A 16533-nucleotide genomic window follows, 5' to 3' on the forward strand; every position below is an offset into this window, starting at 1 on the left:
TCACCATTTCTCAAGGTTCCCAAAGCGTGGCCGAATATGCCCTGGACTTCAGGACACTGGCATCCAGCAGTGGGTAGAATGATCCAGCTCTGAAGGCAGTTTTTCATCAAGGCCTGTGTCCAGAGATCGTCAGCAAGCTCGCCTGCAAAGATGAACAGTTTACTCTGGACTCACTCATCGACCTAGCCATTCGTCTAGATCATCTATTGACACACTGCCCCTCCATTCAGGAAAGCATTTAACCAGTTCAGTCATCCAACAGCAGTTCACCCATGGAGGTGTCACGATCGCGACTGACACGGTCTGAACATCTCAGGAGGAGGTCAAGGTCCTTTATTGTCATTTGCATGTTTTCACATGTAAACGAAATTTGTGCCTCAGGGCCAGCAGCGTATATAAATAGAAGAATTAAAATTAAAAATAAATAGAAAAATAGAATAGAAAAATAGTGCAACCATGATTAAAAAGTGTTCAGGTGAACAGTAAAAACTTCAATATGTGCAAAATGCAAAATGAGGGGAGTGGGGGGGCAGCATCAGAGCTTATGCTTAGTGTTCATTAGTCTCACAGCTTCTGGGAAGAAGCTGGGCTGGAGCCTTGATGTTTTGGCCCTGATGCTGCAGAGTCTTTTTCCTGAGGGGAGGAGGCTAAATAGTCTGTGCGCTGGGTGGGTGGAGTCACCCATGATGCGGGCCGCTCTGCTCCTGCACTGGCTGTTGTAGATGTCTTCTATGGATGGCAGGCTGCAATGGGTGATCTTCTGTGCTGTGCGCACCACCCTCTGCAGAGCCTTTCTGTCCACAACCGAGCAGTTTCCATACCAGGAGGTGATGGAGGAGGTCAGTGTGCTCTCCACCACACACCTGTAGAAGGCTCCCAGGACCAGAGGGCTCAGTCCGGCCTGCCTTAGCCTCCTCAAAAAGTAGAGGTGTTGGTGGGCCTTCTTGACCACGCTGGCTGTGTTTGTGGTCCACTTCAAGTCGCTAGAGATGTAGACCCCCAGGTACTTGATGCTGTGGACCATCTCTACAGCTTCTCCTCCAATGTAGAGGGGGCGTGATCACCTCTCCTGAAGTCCACAACCATCTCCTTTGTTTTCCCCACATTGATGCAGAGATTGTTGTCCCTGCACCAGTCCACCAAGTCCTCCACCTCCTGTCTGTACGCTGACTCGTCGCCGTGGGATATCTATCCCACCACCGCCGTGTCATCCGTGAACTTCACAATATGACTGCCAGGATGTTTAGCGGAGCAGTCATATGTGAGCAGAGTGTAGAGCAGGGGGCTAAGGACGCAACCCTGGGGGGAGCCAGTGTTGAGGATGATGGTAGAAGAGGAGACGCTGTGGATCCTCTCTGTCTGTGGCCTGTGTGTCAGGAAATCCAGTAACCAGTTGCAGAGGGATGGTGGTAATCCAAGCAGCAGCAGTTTGTTGACTAAAGTCTGTGGGTCGATTGTGTGGAACGCCGAGCTAAAGTCCAGGAAGAGCAGACTCACGTAGGTGTCTCTGCTCTCCAGGTGGGTGAGAGCAGAGTGACCGATGGATGAGATGGCATCCTCCTGTATGCGTACTAGTCTGGGTCCACATTTATGTCCACCTTCTCCTTAATGTGGTCCATGACCAGGTGTTCAAAGCATTTCATGACTATCGGGGTGAGAGCCACTGGTCGATAGTTGTTCATGATCCTCACTGCTGCACACTTGGGCACTGGGAAGATGGAAGATGTCTTCAGGCACACTGGCTCCACAGCCTGGGAGAGGGAGATGTTAAAGATGTCTGTCCACACCTCAGTGAGCTCATGTGCGCAGGCCTTCAAGACCCTCCCCAGGATGTTGTCTGGTCCTGCTGCCTTGCAAGGGTTGACACACTGCAGAGTCCTCCTCACATCGTCTGCTGACATGCTGAATGATGGTAGCTCACCCTCTGGGATAGTGAGCCTGGTGCGGGTAGGGGGGTTGGCGGGTTCAAAACGGGCACAGAAGGCGTTGAGGGCATCTGGCAGGGATGGGTTCCGAGGACACTCAGTGTTCTTCCTGTTGTAGCCTGTGATTGCCTTTATGCCCTGCCATATGCTCCGAGGGTCGTTGGATGCAAAGTGGCCCTGGACTTTGTCAGCATGTGCTCTTTTTGCCCGTGTCACACCTGCTTGGAGGTCCCTCCTCACCACTCTCAGTGCCAGTGCATCTCCAGACCTGAAAGCTGTGTCACGTGCTCTCAGGAGCCGCTGAGCCTCACCATTCATCCACGGCTTCTGGTTGAGACGTATGGTGATGTTCTTGGTGGTGGTGACATCACTGATGCATTTCTGGATGAAGCCGGAGACGGCCAAGGTGTACTCTTCCAGATCTACACCTTCACCAGTGGTAGCAGCTTCCCTGAAGACCCGCCAGTCTGTACGCTCAGAGCAGTCCTGCAGTGCAGGGACTACTGTGCTGGGCTACACAGTGATGGTCTTCCGTGTTGGCCAGTTGTTTTTCAACACAGGTTGATGGGCAGGGACCAGCAGGACAGAGATGTGATCAGAGAAGCCAAGGTGGGGCCATGGCACCGCCGCATACGCACCCCGCTTGCTGGTGTAGACCTGGTCTAGAGTATTGCCTCCCCTGGTTGCAATGTCTATGTTCTTGTAAAACCGGGGCAGGCAGTCCGTCAGATGGGCATGATTAAAGTCCCCAGCAATCACAAAAAATGCCTCTGGGTGTTGATCCTGCAGCTCGTTGACGTGCGCGTGCAGCTTCATCAGCGCCGTGCCGGCGTGCGCGTTTGGAGGAATGTAAACAATCACCAGCAGCAGTACCATAAACTCCCGAGGCAGGTAATGCGGGCGGCACTTTAGCAACAAACTCCACAGATTCAGAGCAATGCTGGCTTACCAGGATGCAGTTTGTGCACCAGTTCTTGTTGATATAAGCACAGAGTCCTCCACCACGGCTTTTGCCCGACAGCTGATTGCGGTCGGTGCAGAAGAAAAGTAGTCCGTCCAGGTGGTACACGGAGTCCGGCATGTTGTTGTTCAGCCAGGTCTTGGTGAACAGGAAAGCACAGGAATTCCTCATCTCCTTGTGGAAGTTCAGTCTCAGCCTGAACAAGTCGATCTTCTTGTCCAGAGAGCAGACGTTAAACAGGAACAGAGTTGGAAGAGCAGGTTTGTTGTTAGCCCTTAGCCTAGCTAGCAGGCCGGTCCTCTTCCCCCTCTTCTGCCTCTGGGCGCACCGTTGTCTCCTTGCGCGCTGCTGCTTTGTTTTCCTTCATCCACTCTCCTTTAGCAGCCCAAAATGTCCTAATGCTGCCTTGACATCTGGTTTCAATCCCACATTCAGGTTCCCCAGAATAAATAGGTCCTGTGCGCTGTATTTCAGCCTCAGTTTGTTGCACGAGTTAATAGAAAAGGTAGGAAGGGGTCGTACGCTAACCAGGAGCCGAGAAGCTGCTGCACCACTGCGTGCCGCCATGCACTGGAGACGGGAGGGCTAATGCTTTTACTGTGGGAGTGCCGAACACCAGCTCAAGCAGTGTCACATTTGTCCCTCCCATGCAGCTCCTACAGCAGGCCCAGCACGTAGTGGGAGTCCAACATGAACTTTCAATTCCAAATCGTTTAAGGTTCCTGTACTGTTAAAGTTGGCAAACTCCACACATACAAGTATACCCTCTGTTTTTATTGATTCGGGGCAGAGAGGAACTTTGTTAGCAACTCAGTTACCCAGCAGTACAACCTGCCAATAACCCTTCTCCAAAGCACACCCTGCCTTTGAGCTATTGACGGAGGACCCATAGGAGAGGGTCTCGTCACAAGGTGCACTACCCCCCCTTCACATCCAGGTGGGGGCGTTGCACTCAGAGCCCATCTCCCTCTGTCACCTCTACTAAGAACCACAATATCATCCTCGATTACCCTTGGCAACAGCTTGACAACCCCTTGATCTCCTGGCAAGGCAAGGATATATTCCAGTGGTCACCCGCCTGCTTCCAGAATTGCATCAATCGACTCTGAGTCAACATTTCTTCTACCTCAGTGGAAAGTCCTCAACCCAATTCCCTTGACAACATTCCAGAATGCTATCTGGACCTCAAGGAAGTATTTAGCAAGGGAAAAGCCTGTGGGTTACCACCTCATTGTCCATACGACTGTACAATCGACTTGCTGCCAGGCATGTCACCACCACAAAGCCGCATCTACCCACTCTCCCAGAAGGAGCACACAGCTATGTAGGAATATATTCAGGAGGCCCTCAAGCAGGGTTATATCCGCCCTTCCAGATCCCTAGCTTCGGCAGGATTCTTCTTTGTGGAAAAACGGGGTGGCGGCCTCCAGCTATACATTGACTATAGAGGACTTAATCAAGTTTCCGTAAAATACCCATATCCTCTTCCACTGGTTCTGGCAGCCTTGGAGCAACTCAGGTCAGCAAAATTTTTTTTCCAAACTCAACTCACGCAGTGCCTACAATCTTATCAGAATCAAAAGGGGCGAGGAGTGGAAGACCGCCTTCAGCACAACTGCTGGCCATTTTGAATACCAGGTAATGCCATATGGCCTTTCTTCAGCGCCTAGCATGTTCCAGTGTCTAATTAATGACGTTCTTTGGGACATGCTAGGCAAATACGCCATTGCATACATAGATGATATCCTTATCTACTCCCCAGATGAAGCAGCCCACGTGGAGCACATTAGAGCGGTTCTCAATCGCTTGCTCAAGAACCACCTATACGTCAAAGCAGAAAAATGTGAATTCCATCAGAAACACATCTCTTTCTTAGGCTATGTCATCAGTGCTGAAGGGGTTAGCATGGACTCATCCAAGGTCTCAGCGGTCACGTCCTGGCCCACTCCCAAGTCCATCAAGGACCTCCAACGTTTCCTGGGGTTCGCAAACTTCGATCACCGCTTCATTAGGGGTTTCAGCACCATCGCCGCCCCCCTAAAGGAGATACGCAGAACCATGGCCTCACTTTTGTTTATAAACACCTTGAGACCTCAAGAATGGCACAGGAATAGTTTTAAGTGTTAACAATAAATCTAATATAGTCATTTTTACGATTAAAGTGATTCATATAGGTAGCGGTCTGAGTGAATGACCTTGATGTCCGTAACGTCACAGCAGGAAGTCTATCGGTCTCATCACCATTTCTGCTATACTAAAACACAGCTGACTGCAACTCCGATTCTCCATTTTGAGCTAATTTATTGCCATGCCACATAGATGTGTTGCTGGCCGGTACAGCAACATGACAGAAGGTGGATTTACGTTGCATTCATGGCCCAAGAATGTTCAAACTGCAAAGATCTGGATGCGTTTTGTGAGACGTTCATGGGCACATTGGGTTTCTACGAAGTGGTCTCTCCTCTGCTCTGCACATTTTACTGAAGACTCGTACAAAACCTCTGATCTGTTGAGGAGCATTGGCTACAAGCTCGTATTGAAAGAGGGTGCAGTACCAACAATTAAATAAAACTACAAGAAAAGGAAAGTATTATTTTATTTATTTATTTATTTTAAAAAGGAAAGTAAGTTCAGTTGCACCAGTTCTCCCGGAGTGTGAGCCGAGGATTGTTGGTAAAACCCGGGACGCGACATATTATCGCTCGGGCAGTGACCTCCCCACGGTTGTTGCTAAAACCGGTGATGTCCCATCCCGTCCCAGGTTTTAGTAATTGCCTGAGCCGAGCAGTAATGGCGGAGTACTCAGTATGGAGCAAATGGAGAATGAGTGGACCAGCTGTCTGATTTCTCCACTGGACATTGCTGCCATCTCGCCCTTATGTGGAAGAAGCGAATGAACAGAGAACTGAACGAACAACTGAAAGTCAGATTGTTTCAAAACAATCGGCCACAAGATCAGCCTTCAAGAAGCGAGAACACAGACAGGTAAGCTCTCATTTGGATATAAAACACATTGTTCCCTTGCATTTAGATTAATACATGTAGCTTGTATTGTGTGTTTAAGTTACCGGTATAAGATTATTTAATTTGCTTCAGAATGTGATTGTCTCAGTTCATCTGATTATTTAATTAGCCTTTTACGTTTTATCAGTGAAAATGCATGCATGTACATGTGTGTTGCATAAGTTATAACACCTATCCTGTTTTAATGAGAGTCAACCCACAATAATCAATGAAGTCAAATCAGTCTTAGTTGAGCAAGTCGGTAACAGTATTTCTTACTTTCACCATAAATTTTTATTTATATGACTTTGGTCTATAGCTGTCAAAGGCCTTGGCCTTAAAACCAGTTATCGCTGTGAAGTCACGCACTCAGGGCTGGCTGGCTCAGCGGGGCAGCTCGAATGCCAACTTTGTCTATTTTAACTCTCAAATATATATAGTGCTCAGCGTAAATGAGTACACCCCCTTTGAAAAGTAAGATTTTAAACAATATCTCAATGAACACAATTTCCAAAATGTTGAAAAGACAAAGTTTAATATAACATCTGTTTAACTTATTAGATGAAAGTAAGGTTAATAATATAACTTAGATTACACATTTTTCAGTTTTACTCAAATTAGGGTGGTGCAAAAATGAGTACACCCCACATCAAAAATTACTACATCTAGTACTTTGTATGGCCTCCATGATTTTTAATGACAGCACCAAGTCTTCTAGGCATGGAATGAACAAGTTGGCGACATTTTACAGCATCAATCTTTTTCCATTCTTCAACAATGACCTCTTTTAGTGATGGGATGCTGGATGGAGAGTGATGCTCAACTTGTCTCTTCAGAATTCCCCATAGGTGTTTGATTGGGTTCAGATCAGGAGACATACTTGGCCACTGAATCACTTTCACTCTGTTCTTCTTCAGAAATCCAATAGTGGCCTTAGATGTGTGTTTAGGATCATTGTCATGTTGCAAAAGTGCACGACGACCAAGGGCACAGAGTGACGGTAGCATCTTCTCTTTCAGTATAGAGCAATACGTCTGTGAATTCATGATGCCATCAATGAAATGCAGCTCCCCGACACCAGCAGCACTCATGCAGCCCCACATAAGGACACTGCCACCACCACGTTTCACTGTAGACACCAAGCATTTTTCTTTGTATTCCTCACCTTTGCTAGTCTGGTTAACACCAGACCATATCACAAGTGAAATATGGTCTGGAATCCACCTATTGAATTTCTCGTAGGGGAGGTGTGGTTTACGATTGTCAATGGCCGTTTATTGGACGTTGCGAATGTCTATCATTTGGCGTATACGTAGCCCATGGCCAATCATGGCAGTTGTACCTGGTGACGTAGTTAGAGCGACGAAGAAGACGAAGAGGCAACTCTTGATAGCATTTTCCTGCTCTGGACCAAGCTGTGCCGCAGAAATCCCGAGATCGCCTGCCTCCTTTACCTGGTCTTCCACCAAGGCAGTCAGTGGCGAGACTACCGCAACAACCGGGGTTTGGCTAAACCCCATCTGCTTAGCCACTAAGGGGGCTAGTTGGTAAATGAGACTTTTACCAAACCCTGTCGGGAGCAAGGCAAAGGCATCTGTCTTCGTGTCAACGAAAGACTAACGCCAAACGCTGTTCTTTTTTTAAAACAAACTTTCGCTCTAAACTATTCAGAACAGTATCTAAAGCTTGATCGAAAGTTTGGTTCGTATCGCTCGTCGCCATGTTAAATGTGATCCGTAAACAGTCCCAAATAAACTACAAGCTTCCGTTTGTCGAGTAGTACGCGTCACCGTCTTTCCACCCCTCCCCACTCTCTGATTGGCTCCCTAACTCAGGCGAGCCTTTAGACCATAGTTTCCATGCTGTCTTTTCATATTGGAACGATTGTGCAAAGCAGCATGGGATTTCCCAGGCTACACCTTTGTGACGCCATACAGTTTTGAAGCCATCAGTTCCAAAAACATTTATCTTGGTCTCATCACTCCAGAGTATAGAGTCCCAGTAGTCTTCATCTTTGTCAGCATGGGCCCTGGCAAACTCTAGGTGGGCTTTTTTGTGCCTGGACTTTAGGAGAGGCTTTTTTCGTGGGCGGCATCCATGCATGCCATTCCTCTGCAGTGTACGCCGTATTGTGTCACGGGAAAAACTCACCCCAGTTTGGCTTTCTACTTCTTTAGATAACTGCAGTGAACTTGAATGACGATTTTCTTCAACCCTTCTCATCAGAAGACGCTCCTGTCGAGCTGTTAACTTCCATGGACGACCTGGACGTCTCTGTGAGATGGTTGCAGTTCCATCTTTCTTAAATTTTTGTACCACTTTTGCTACAGTATTCTGACTGATAAGCTTTACTGATCTTCTTGTAGCCTTCACCTTTTGTGGTGGAAAGAAATTATTTCCTTTGGGGAATTCTGAAGAGACACATTGAGCATCACTCTCCATCCAGTATCCAGTCACTAAAAGAGGTCATTGTTGAAGAATGGAAAAAGATTGATGTTGCAAAATGTCGCCAACTTGTTCATTCCATGCCTCGAAGACTTGGTGCTGTCATTAAAAATCATGGAGGCCATACAAAGTACTAGATGTAGTAGTTTTTGTTGTGGGGTGTACTCATTTTTGCACCACCCTAATTTGAGTAAAACTGAAAAATGTGTAATCTAAGTTTATATTATTAACCCTACTTTCCCGTTATAAGTTAAACAGATGTTATATTAAACTTTGTCTTTTCAACATTTTGGAAATTGTTTGTGTTCCTTGAGATATTGTTTAAAATGTTACTTTTCAAAGGGGGTGTATACACATTTTTTTTAAAATTCCCATTTATGCAGCATACAAGAGTCAAGGATGGAGATACTATCCACTCAGAAATTTATTTAAAAATAAAGGTTCTGCATATATCCTTTAACTGCCCTGCTCAAGAAGGGACCCAAGCAGCTCCAGTGGAACTCCACGGCAGAAGAAGCCTTCAGTCGTTTGAAGCAAGCTCCAAACCTCTGCTCCAGTTTCACAGCACCCCGTCCTGTCGAAGCCTTTCATCCTTGAGGTAGATGCATCAGACACCGGGGTAGGGGCCATTTTGTCACAACACTTTGGGGAGAAATTGAAAACTCATCCTGTAGTGTTTTTTTTCCAGGACACTCTCGTCTGCGAAAAGAAATTATGATGTGGGGAACAGAGAGCTGCTCACCATAAAATTAGCCCTTGAAGAGTGGCAACACTGGTTAGAGGGAACTACTCACCCGTTTATCATCCTCACGGACCATAAGAACCTGGAATACCTCAGGAAACCTAAGAGATTAAAGCCCCGCCAGGCCAGGTGGGCTCTTTTCTTTATACGCTTTGATTTCACCATATCTTTCCATCCAGGCTCCAAGAACACCAAAGCCAATGCATTATCCCAAGTCTTTGCTCCACCTCATCAGGACACAGCAATGCTTTGTACAGTCGATCACCTGGGACCTCGATAAGGAAATAAGGGACTCACGACCTCAGACTCAACCTCACAGTCTTCCTTCAGGAATACTGTATGTACCAAGGCATCTCAGAAGTAAACTTATCACATGGGCTCATCCATCTCCCGCCACTGGACACCCCAGCAGCCAATGCACCTACCAGTTATTAAGAAACAATTATTGGTGGGAGAGCATGATTACTGATATCAACCACTTCATCACTTCATGCTCCATGTGTGCCCAAACCAAAGTCCCAAGAACCCCACCAGCAGGCAAGCTCTGTCCTCTACCTGTACCTCAGAGACCCTGGTCCCACATAGCCATCGACTTCATCACCGACACCCCCCCCCCCCCCCCCCCAAGGCAACACCACCATAATGGTAACCATCGACCGCTTCTCCAAGGCCCTCAAACTCATCCCGTTACCTGGCATCCCCACAGCATATCAAACCACAGAATTACTATTCCAGCAGGTCTTCCGATATTAAGGCATTCCTGAGAATATGGTCAGCGATCGGGGCCCTCAGTTCATCTCACGCTTTTGGACATGCTTCATGGAGAGACTAGGGGTGTCAGTGAGTCTCACATCCGGGTATCATCCCCAGTCAAACAGCCAAGTAGACAGAGCGAATCAAGAAATCGGCTGCTTCTTAAGGATTTTCTGCATGCGTAACCAGGGGGACTGGGCACGATTCCTCCCATGGGCCAAGTATGCACAGAATTCCCTTAAATATTCTGCAACTCAGTTAACACCATTCCAGTGCATACTCGGCAACCAGCCACCTCTGTTCCCTTGGGACAACACGCCCAGCCAGGTACAATCAGTAGAAGATTGGTTTTCACGCAGCCAGACAATATGGGAAGAGGTCCACCAACGTCTAGAAACAGTCAATGCCCGGTACAAGGAGTATGCTGATAAACATCAGGCAAACAATCCAGACTTTTCGCCAGGCAACAGAGTATGGGTGGCAACAAGAAACCTAAGAGAACCCAATGCCTGTAGAAAGCTCCAGCCACGATACATTGGACCATTCAAGGTCATTCACTGTATAAACGAGGTCTCATACTGTCTGAAACTCCCCCCTCATAGCAGGTTAGCACCCACTTTTCACGTCTCCAGTCTAAAACCTGCTATCCCAGGTCCCCTTGCTGAGAACGCACCAGTTCAGGCGCACCCAGCTCTCAACATTGAGGGAGAACCCGTCTATCAGGTAAATAAGATCCTCAACTCAAGACGAAGAGGAGGACAAATTGAGTACCTGATAGACTGGGAGGGGTATGGCCCTGAGGAACAGAGCTGGGTTGCCACCAAAGACATTCTAGACCCGCTCCTCAAGCAAGAATTCCACACCCTACACCCCGACAAACCAGCACCCAGAGGTAGGGGGCGTTCCAGGAAGAATGTAGCTCCCAGAGGGAGCTCCTCGTGGAGGTTCTGTCAGTAGATCGTCTGAGAACACCCTGGCTACAAACATGGACACCTCGAACTACAATTCCCAAGTCTCACAGCACTCTCTGTCTCCCGATTACTGACTTCAGCTGAGACTCATTTCCCTAATCACCACTCTCCCCATTTAAGCCTCTCACACACACCACTTCAGTGTAAAATATCGTTCTGCTCCATTCAGTTCATACCACGCCTTGTTTACTCTGACTGCTTCTCATTTTCTGACCTTTGCTTACTCTTTCTCATTTACGACCTTTGTCTCTTCTCTATCACATTGTTCGTCAATCGCCCGACCCTTGCTCGTTACCGACCACGATTCTTGTCTCTTGCTTTGGCTTCATTGACAGTTTGTTTCATGCCGCCTTCTGCACATACATCTGTAAGTGCCTGGGTTGTGACACATATAACAAAGCCTTTTGCCAAGTTTGGTGAAATTCCTTCACAAATGGTGAGAGGAGTTGATTTCAGAAGAACATACACCCTCATGAAATTGTCAAAGTACAAGTTATTTAATCAAGGGTCAAAACACTGGTAAAATTCTCACACACAAAATTAAATCGCAATATGCAAAAGGCCTGTCATATAACAAGGTCTTTTGCCAAGCTTCGAGAAATTCGTCCAAAAATTGTGAGCGGAGTTGATGTCAGAAAGCAAGCACACCTTCATGAACTTGTGAAAGTACAAGGTTGTTAATCAAGGGCCACATCTCTGGTAAAATGCAACCGAATTGAACAAAATAACAGTATGCATACTACCAACATTTACCAATACCTTTTGCCAAGTTTGGTGAAATTCCTCCAAAAATTGTTAGAGGAGTTGATTTCAGAAGGAAAACACACTCTCATGAAATTGGCAAATTATAATTTTGTTAATCAAGGGCTGTAACTCTGGTAAAATGTGACCGAGTTTAACGAAATTACAATATACGTACTACCGACATATAAAAAAGAATCCTGACAAGTTTTGTGAAATTCCTCCAAAAATTGTGAGAGGATTTGATTTCAGAAGTATGGACGGAAATCTCCATGACATGATCCCTCTTCAGGCCTTTTGACCAGCAGGGGATAAAAATTTTCTCCAAAGCTTTCTTTACAGGTTAGCATGCTTCCTATTTATATCTGTATCACTTAAGTTTTATACTTTTTCTATCAGATATAAAGTGTGTCTTTTACCTTGAGGAAATTCCTCCGAAGCATTCCTAATCGATTTAACCATATACTCAGTTCTGAGACACACACACACACTTGCACACACTGCTGCATATGTTTTGCATTCCTGCATTTACCTATGGTGTTCTTGAAAGTCCATTGAGGTATTTAAAAAAAAAAGTAATTTAAAAAAAAAAACACTGAGACACATGTCCAGATGTGGCTTTAACAGAACTTTCCTATGCCGCTCTCTGGGCTCAACCTAACTTCACAGAGCCAAGTCACAGATACTCAGTGTGCAAACTGGAAGACTTGAGTATGACAGAAATAAATCTCCACTAAAAATTTAAAACATCCCCTAGAACATTACTGAAAGACACCGTGTCTCCATCCACCGTGGATGATCTGTGGAGCTACTCAGACTAGAGTACTGATGGCCAGACTGGTTTGAGCTTACAGGAAGGCTATGGTAACTCAAATAAGCCCTCTTTATAGCAGTTGCGTGTACAAAATCACCTCAGAAGTTGTCAAACCTTGAGGCAGATGAATTACAACAACAAAAGACCTCACTGGGTTCCACTTTTGTCAACCGAGAACAGAAATCTGAGAAATCTAGGAGAGAAAAATTAAATAAAGGCAGAGAATGGTATACCTTGGTCCATGTGATGTCTGGTTTTGGCACTCCATGGGCAGGACAAGGCAAAGAAATGGGTGTTCCCTCTATGGTACTGAACACTTGAGGGCCATGTTGAATTGTAGGCATCACTGGAGAAGAAACACACACACACACAAAGAAAAATCGGCTTAACTTCTGGTTTATCTCCATGCATGTTTTAATTTGATCATTCATGTAATTATCCAATCAGTGAATCATGTGGCAGCAGCACAGTGCTTAAAATCAACAGGTCAAGAGTCCCATACAGGACCCTAGAGTTTTGCAAAGAATGGGATGAAGAACAAAAGAAAAAAAATCCAGTGAATAGCGGTTCTATTGGTGGAAACGCCTTATTGATTTGACAGGTCAGAGGAGAATGGCCAGACTAGCTGGAGCTGACAGCAACGCTACGTCAACTCAAGTAACCAGTTGTTACAACAGAAAAGCACCTTGAAATGCACAAAACATTGACTCTTGAGGTGGATGAGCTACAAAAACAGAAGACCACCATCTTCTGTCAGTCAAGAACTGAATCTAAGGATATAGAGGACACAGACCCACTGAAACTGGATAGCTGTAGATTGGAAAAACATTTCCTAGTTTGATAAATCTCAATATCTGCTGTGACATGAAGAAGGATCAAAGAATTTCAGTGTCAGTAGCCTGAATCCATGCATCTAACCTGATTTATGTCAACAGTTCAGGCTGGTGGTGGTAGTGTAATGGTGTGGGGAATGTTTTTTGGCACTCACTGGGCCTTTTGATGCCAATTAAAGATAGGTTGAACGCCACAGCCTACGTGTGTATTGCTGTTGACCACACATTGCTTACCCAGTAGTAACAGTATGGTGTTTATAATAAAGTAGCCAGTGAGTACCATCTTACCATATACATGGACGGTGGTGGTGTGATTGCTAGCTCCTGCCACATTTTCAGCCACGCATGTATACTGTCCCTCATCCTGCAAACTGACTCTCTCTATATGCAAACTGCCATCACGCCAGATACTCGCATACGCTCCTGAGGTCACCTGTCACACACGTCGCAGAGACATTGCAGACATATCATCCATCAACACAACAAGCAGCATAAGGATCTCTAAGAAAAGGTGGATATACTGTTGAATCTCACCAGGGTGTTGTCGTGGAGCCAGTGTCTCACAGGCAGCGGGTTTCCAGCAAGCAGCACACACGGTAAAGTGACCTGCTGCTCCTCTATCACACTGACCTTTGCAGGACTCGGTGCTATCACAGGGGTGACTACACACATGCGCACACACACACACAGAGCAACTCACACAGTTATACAATACACAGATGTTCACAAGACAGCTCCATAAAAATCAGACAAATCACTGCGCAGATCTGTGGTGCTCTGACAGATGGTGTGAGCATGCTGCTCCTTTCCAGAAAAGAAAGCGGATAAAAAGCTTGGTGGTATCCAGACACAAGTACATACATCACCCACGTACTAAACTAACAGTATATTTCATATCAAATCTTTCATTACTTTTCACACTTTCCTCAAAATCCTTCCAATAAAAAGTCTATTTTGCACACATACATTATTGCGCGTTAGGGTGAAGGCTTCCTCTGACACATGCAGAAACTTCAAACTGCTGCTCATGCAGCGTCACATACAGTAACACATTCAGAGGAAAGCGTTATCTGCCCTCATAAGCTCACAGACACCCGTGATTGACTAGTGTCTCTGTGATAGACAGCGGAGACCGAGTATTGCCGCTTTTCCACTACAAATGCGGCTGAGTCGGGCTGAGCCGTGCCGTGCTGAGCGGGGCTGTTGGAGTTGCATTTCGACTACAACCGCGCTGAACCGTGCTGGCTGGAAGTGGGTGGACACATTGGGTGGAGTTAGCGAAAGTGGGTGGACGTCAGGTGATGTCGTTAAGCAGCGCAAACAGTGACATCAGTGATCTTTTAAGCGGTAGTCTCACGACCCGAATAGTAAACAATAAACATGGAGGACATGGAGTCGTTAGTGTTGCTGGTCTTGGTGCTGTGGCTTGTTGTCACCGACAACGCCGACAGATACTGGCAAGAGCGTATAGATGAGGCGAGGCGCATAAGGCTTCAGAAATTCTCGTAATTCGTAATTCTTCTCCTTCCGGGTTTGCGGTGTTTACAGATCCCAGCGTGCTCGCGGGGCGTGTGTGGGCATGTGAGGACACTCCTCCTCACCAATCAGTCCACAGGGGAGTGTCTGCTCACGCCCCCAACCTCACTCGGCACGGTTTGGCTCGCTTCAGCCCCACTCCAAAACGGTGCGAGTTTTAGGGGCTAAGCAGGGCTGAAGCGAGCTGAGTCGTGCTGGTTTTTGGTAGTCGAAACGCGAGCCGTGTCGGGCTGAAGTGAGCTGAAGCGAGCTGAAAAAGGGTAGTGGAAAAGGGCCATATGTCACTCATCCCCCCCTCCACCCTGAGAACATGCCCAGTTTTGCTCTCTTGGCCACAGATAGGCAGCTTGTTATTGTAATGTGCGTTTTGTTGTCTGCTGTATGTTGCAGTTTGTATGTATACGCAAGCGGAGCAATATATTTAGTGGAAACATTGACAGACTCGATGTTTAGCTTGTTACGTTTTCCATGGTACGTATAAAATGCATGCATCATTGGGCCGGTGGAGCAAAGCAGAGAATTATGAGACAACTGAGGCTCATGGGTGCTCTTCATTTTAGGACCTTTAGCCTACATTTGGTTTTTAAAGGAACACACACATTTATATTTACATATGTGTGCGTGTAAGAAGGGGAAAAAAATACGTTCTTCATAGAAGACATGCTTTGTGTGTGTGTGCGCCAGCTCATCGGATGAACATGAGCTTTGAAGTCTAGCAGGCCTGTGGGATGGGAACTCATCTCCCAGAAAATTAAAGAAAGGCTGCACTCGGAATCATTGCTGTTCCTTTGGCTCTTTGATCATTTAAAAAAATATTTTTTCTACATTCCATTCATTCTTGAAATATACAGCTGGGGTGAAACCTCGGATGCCTTAAAGACCTTCTGTTGGTCATATACACAGTACTTGAATTTAGGAGATCCATATGTTTATTTCACACACACACACAGAACATGAATGTTCTCAGTTAAGTTCTGTACACGGTCACATCTGGTCATTCACTTCTGTATGAAGCAGCATTCCTTTGACTACACTAACTCCCTACACACACACACACACACACACACACAAATATACACCTACAGTATTTGCATGACTCACTGCTTATCATAACTGAATATGACTAAAATATCAATCTAACCAATTAAAATTACTTTTTAGTTTTGCAATATTAAGAGTGCTCTTTAGAATAGATGGCATACGAATCACTCCTCAATAACAGCACTATGAAATAAAGAAGGTTATCTGAGGCTGTTCTGGTGCTTATATTACAAATAATGCTTTTATGTTCCAACAGACGTCCCAAAGGTCCAAGCATTTAATAAAAAAATAAAAATCTATCAATTCCACTGGTGATTGTTTTGATAGCTGGGAGTGTACGGTGAATTGTATGAAAAGTCTAAAATATTACTTATTTAAAAGTGGTTTTCCAGACAGGAATTCAATTTGCATTAAGCTTCAAGGATTACAGTACATTTCATTATTAAACAGGATTTAGCAGACAATAATATTATATTTTAGCAATTCTTAAAAGAGAGACTGTAAGAGTTCTTACCCAGTCCTGTGACAGTGACTTTGACTTTCGTTTGGATTTTGCCAAACTGGTTTTGAGCTTCACACACATAAGTGGTCCCATCTTCAACCCAAAGGTCTAAAAAAACAAAACAAAACAAAACAAAAACAGGTTATTCAGGAAGCCACACCAGAAGATTTGAGAGTAAATAATGGCTACCTGGGTCAGTATAAGGAGATGTTATTTTTTTTTAATTTATTTATTTTCACTCTTACATTTGCAGTCTGGGTGTATAT

General features: G+C 45.7%; 1 protein-coding gene across 1 annotated transcript in view; it reads right to left on the bottom strand.

The window, feature by feature from the left end:
- Positions 1-16533, bottom strand: part of hmcn1 (hemicentin 1) — a 310140-nt gene that overhangs the window by 187867 nt on the left and 105740 nt on the right. Inside the window, exons 17-20 of the mRNA XM_060913989.1 lie at positions 16280-16375; positions 13723-13850; positions 13477-13621; positions 12589-12701 (exon numbers count right to left, since the gene is read on the bottom strand). Of these exons, the coding sequence (XP_060769972.1) occupies positions 12589-12701; positions 13477-13621; positions 13723-13850; positions 16280-16375 (482 nt within the window). The remainder of the gene's footprint in view (positions 1-12588; positions 12702-13476; positions 13622-13722; positions 13851-16279; positions 16376-16533) is intronic.

Source organism: Neoarius graeffei, chromosome 2 (assembly GCF_027579695.1).
Source record: "Neoarius graeffei isolate fNeoGra1 chromosome 2, fNeoGra1.pri, whole genome shotgun sequence".
Taxonomy (NCBI): domain Eukaryota; kingdom Metazoa; phylum Chordata; class Actinopteri; order Siluriformes; family Ariidae; genus Neoarius; species Neoarius graeffei.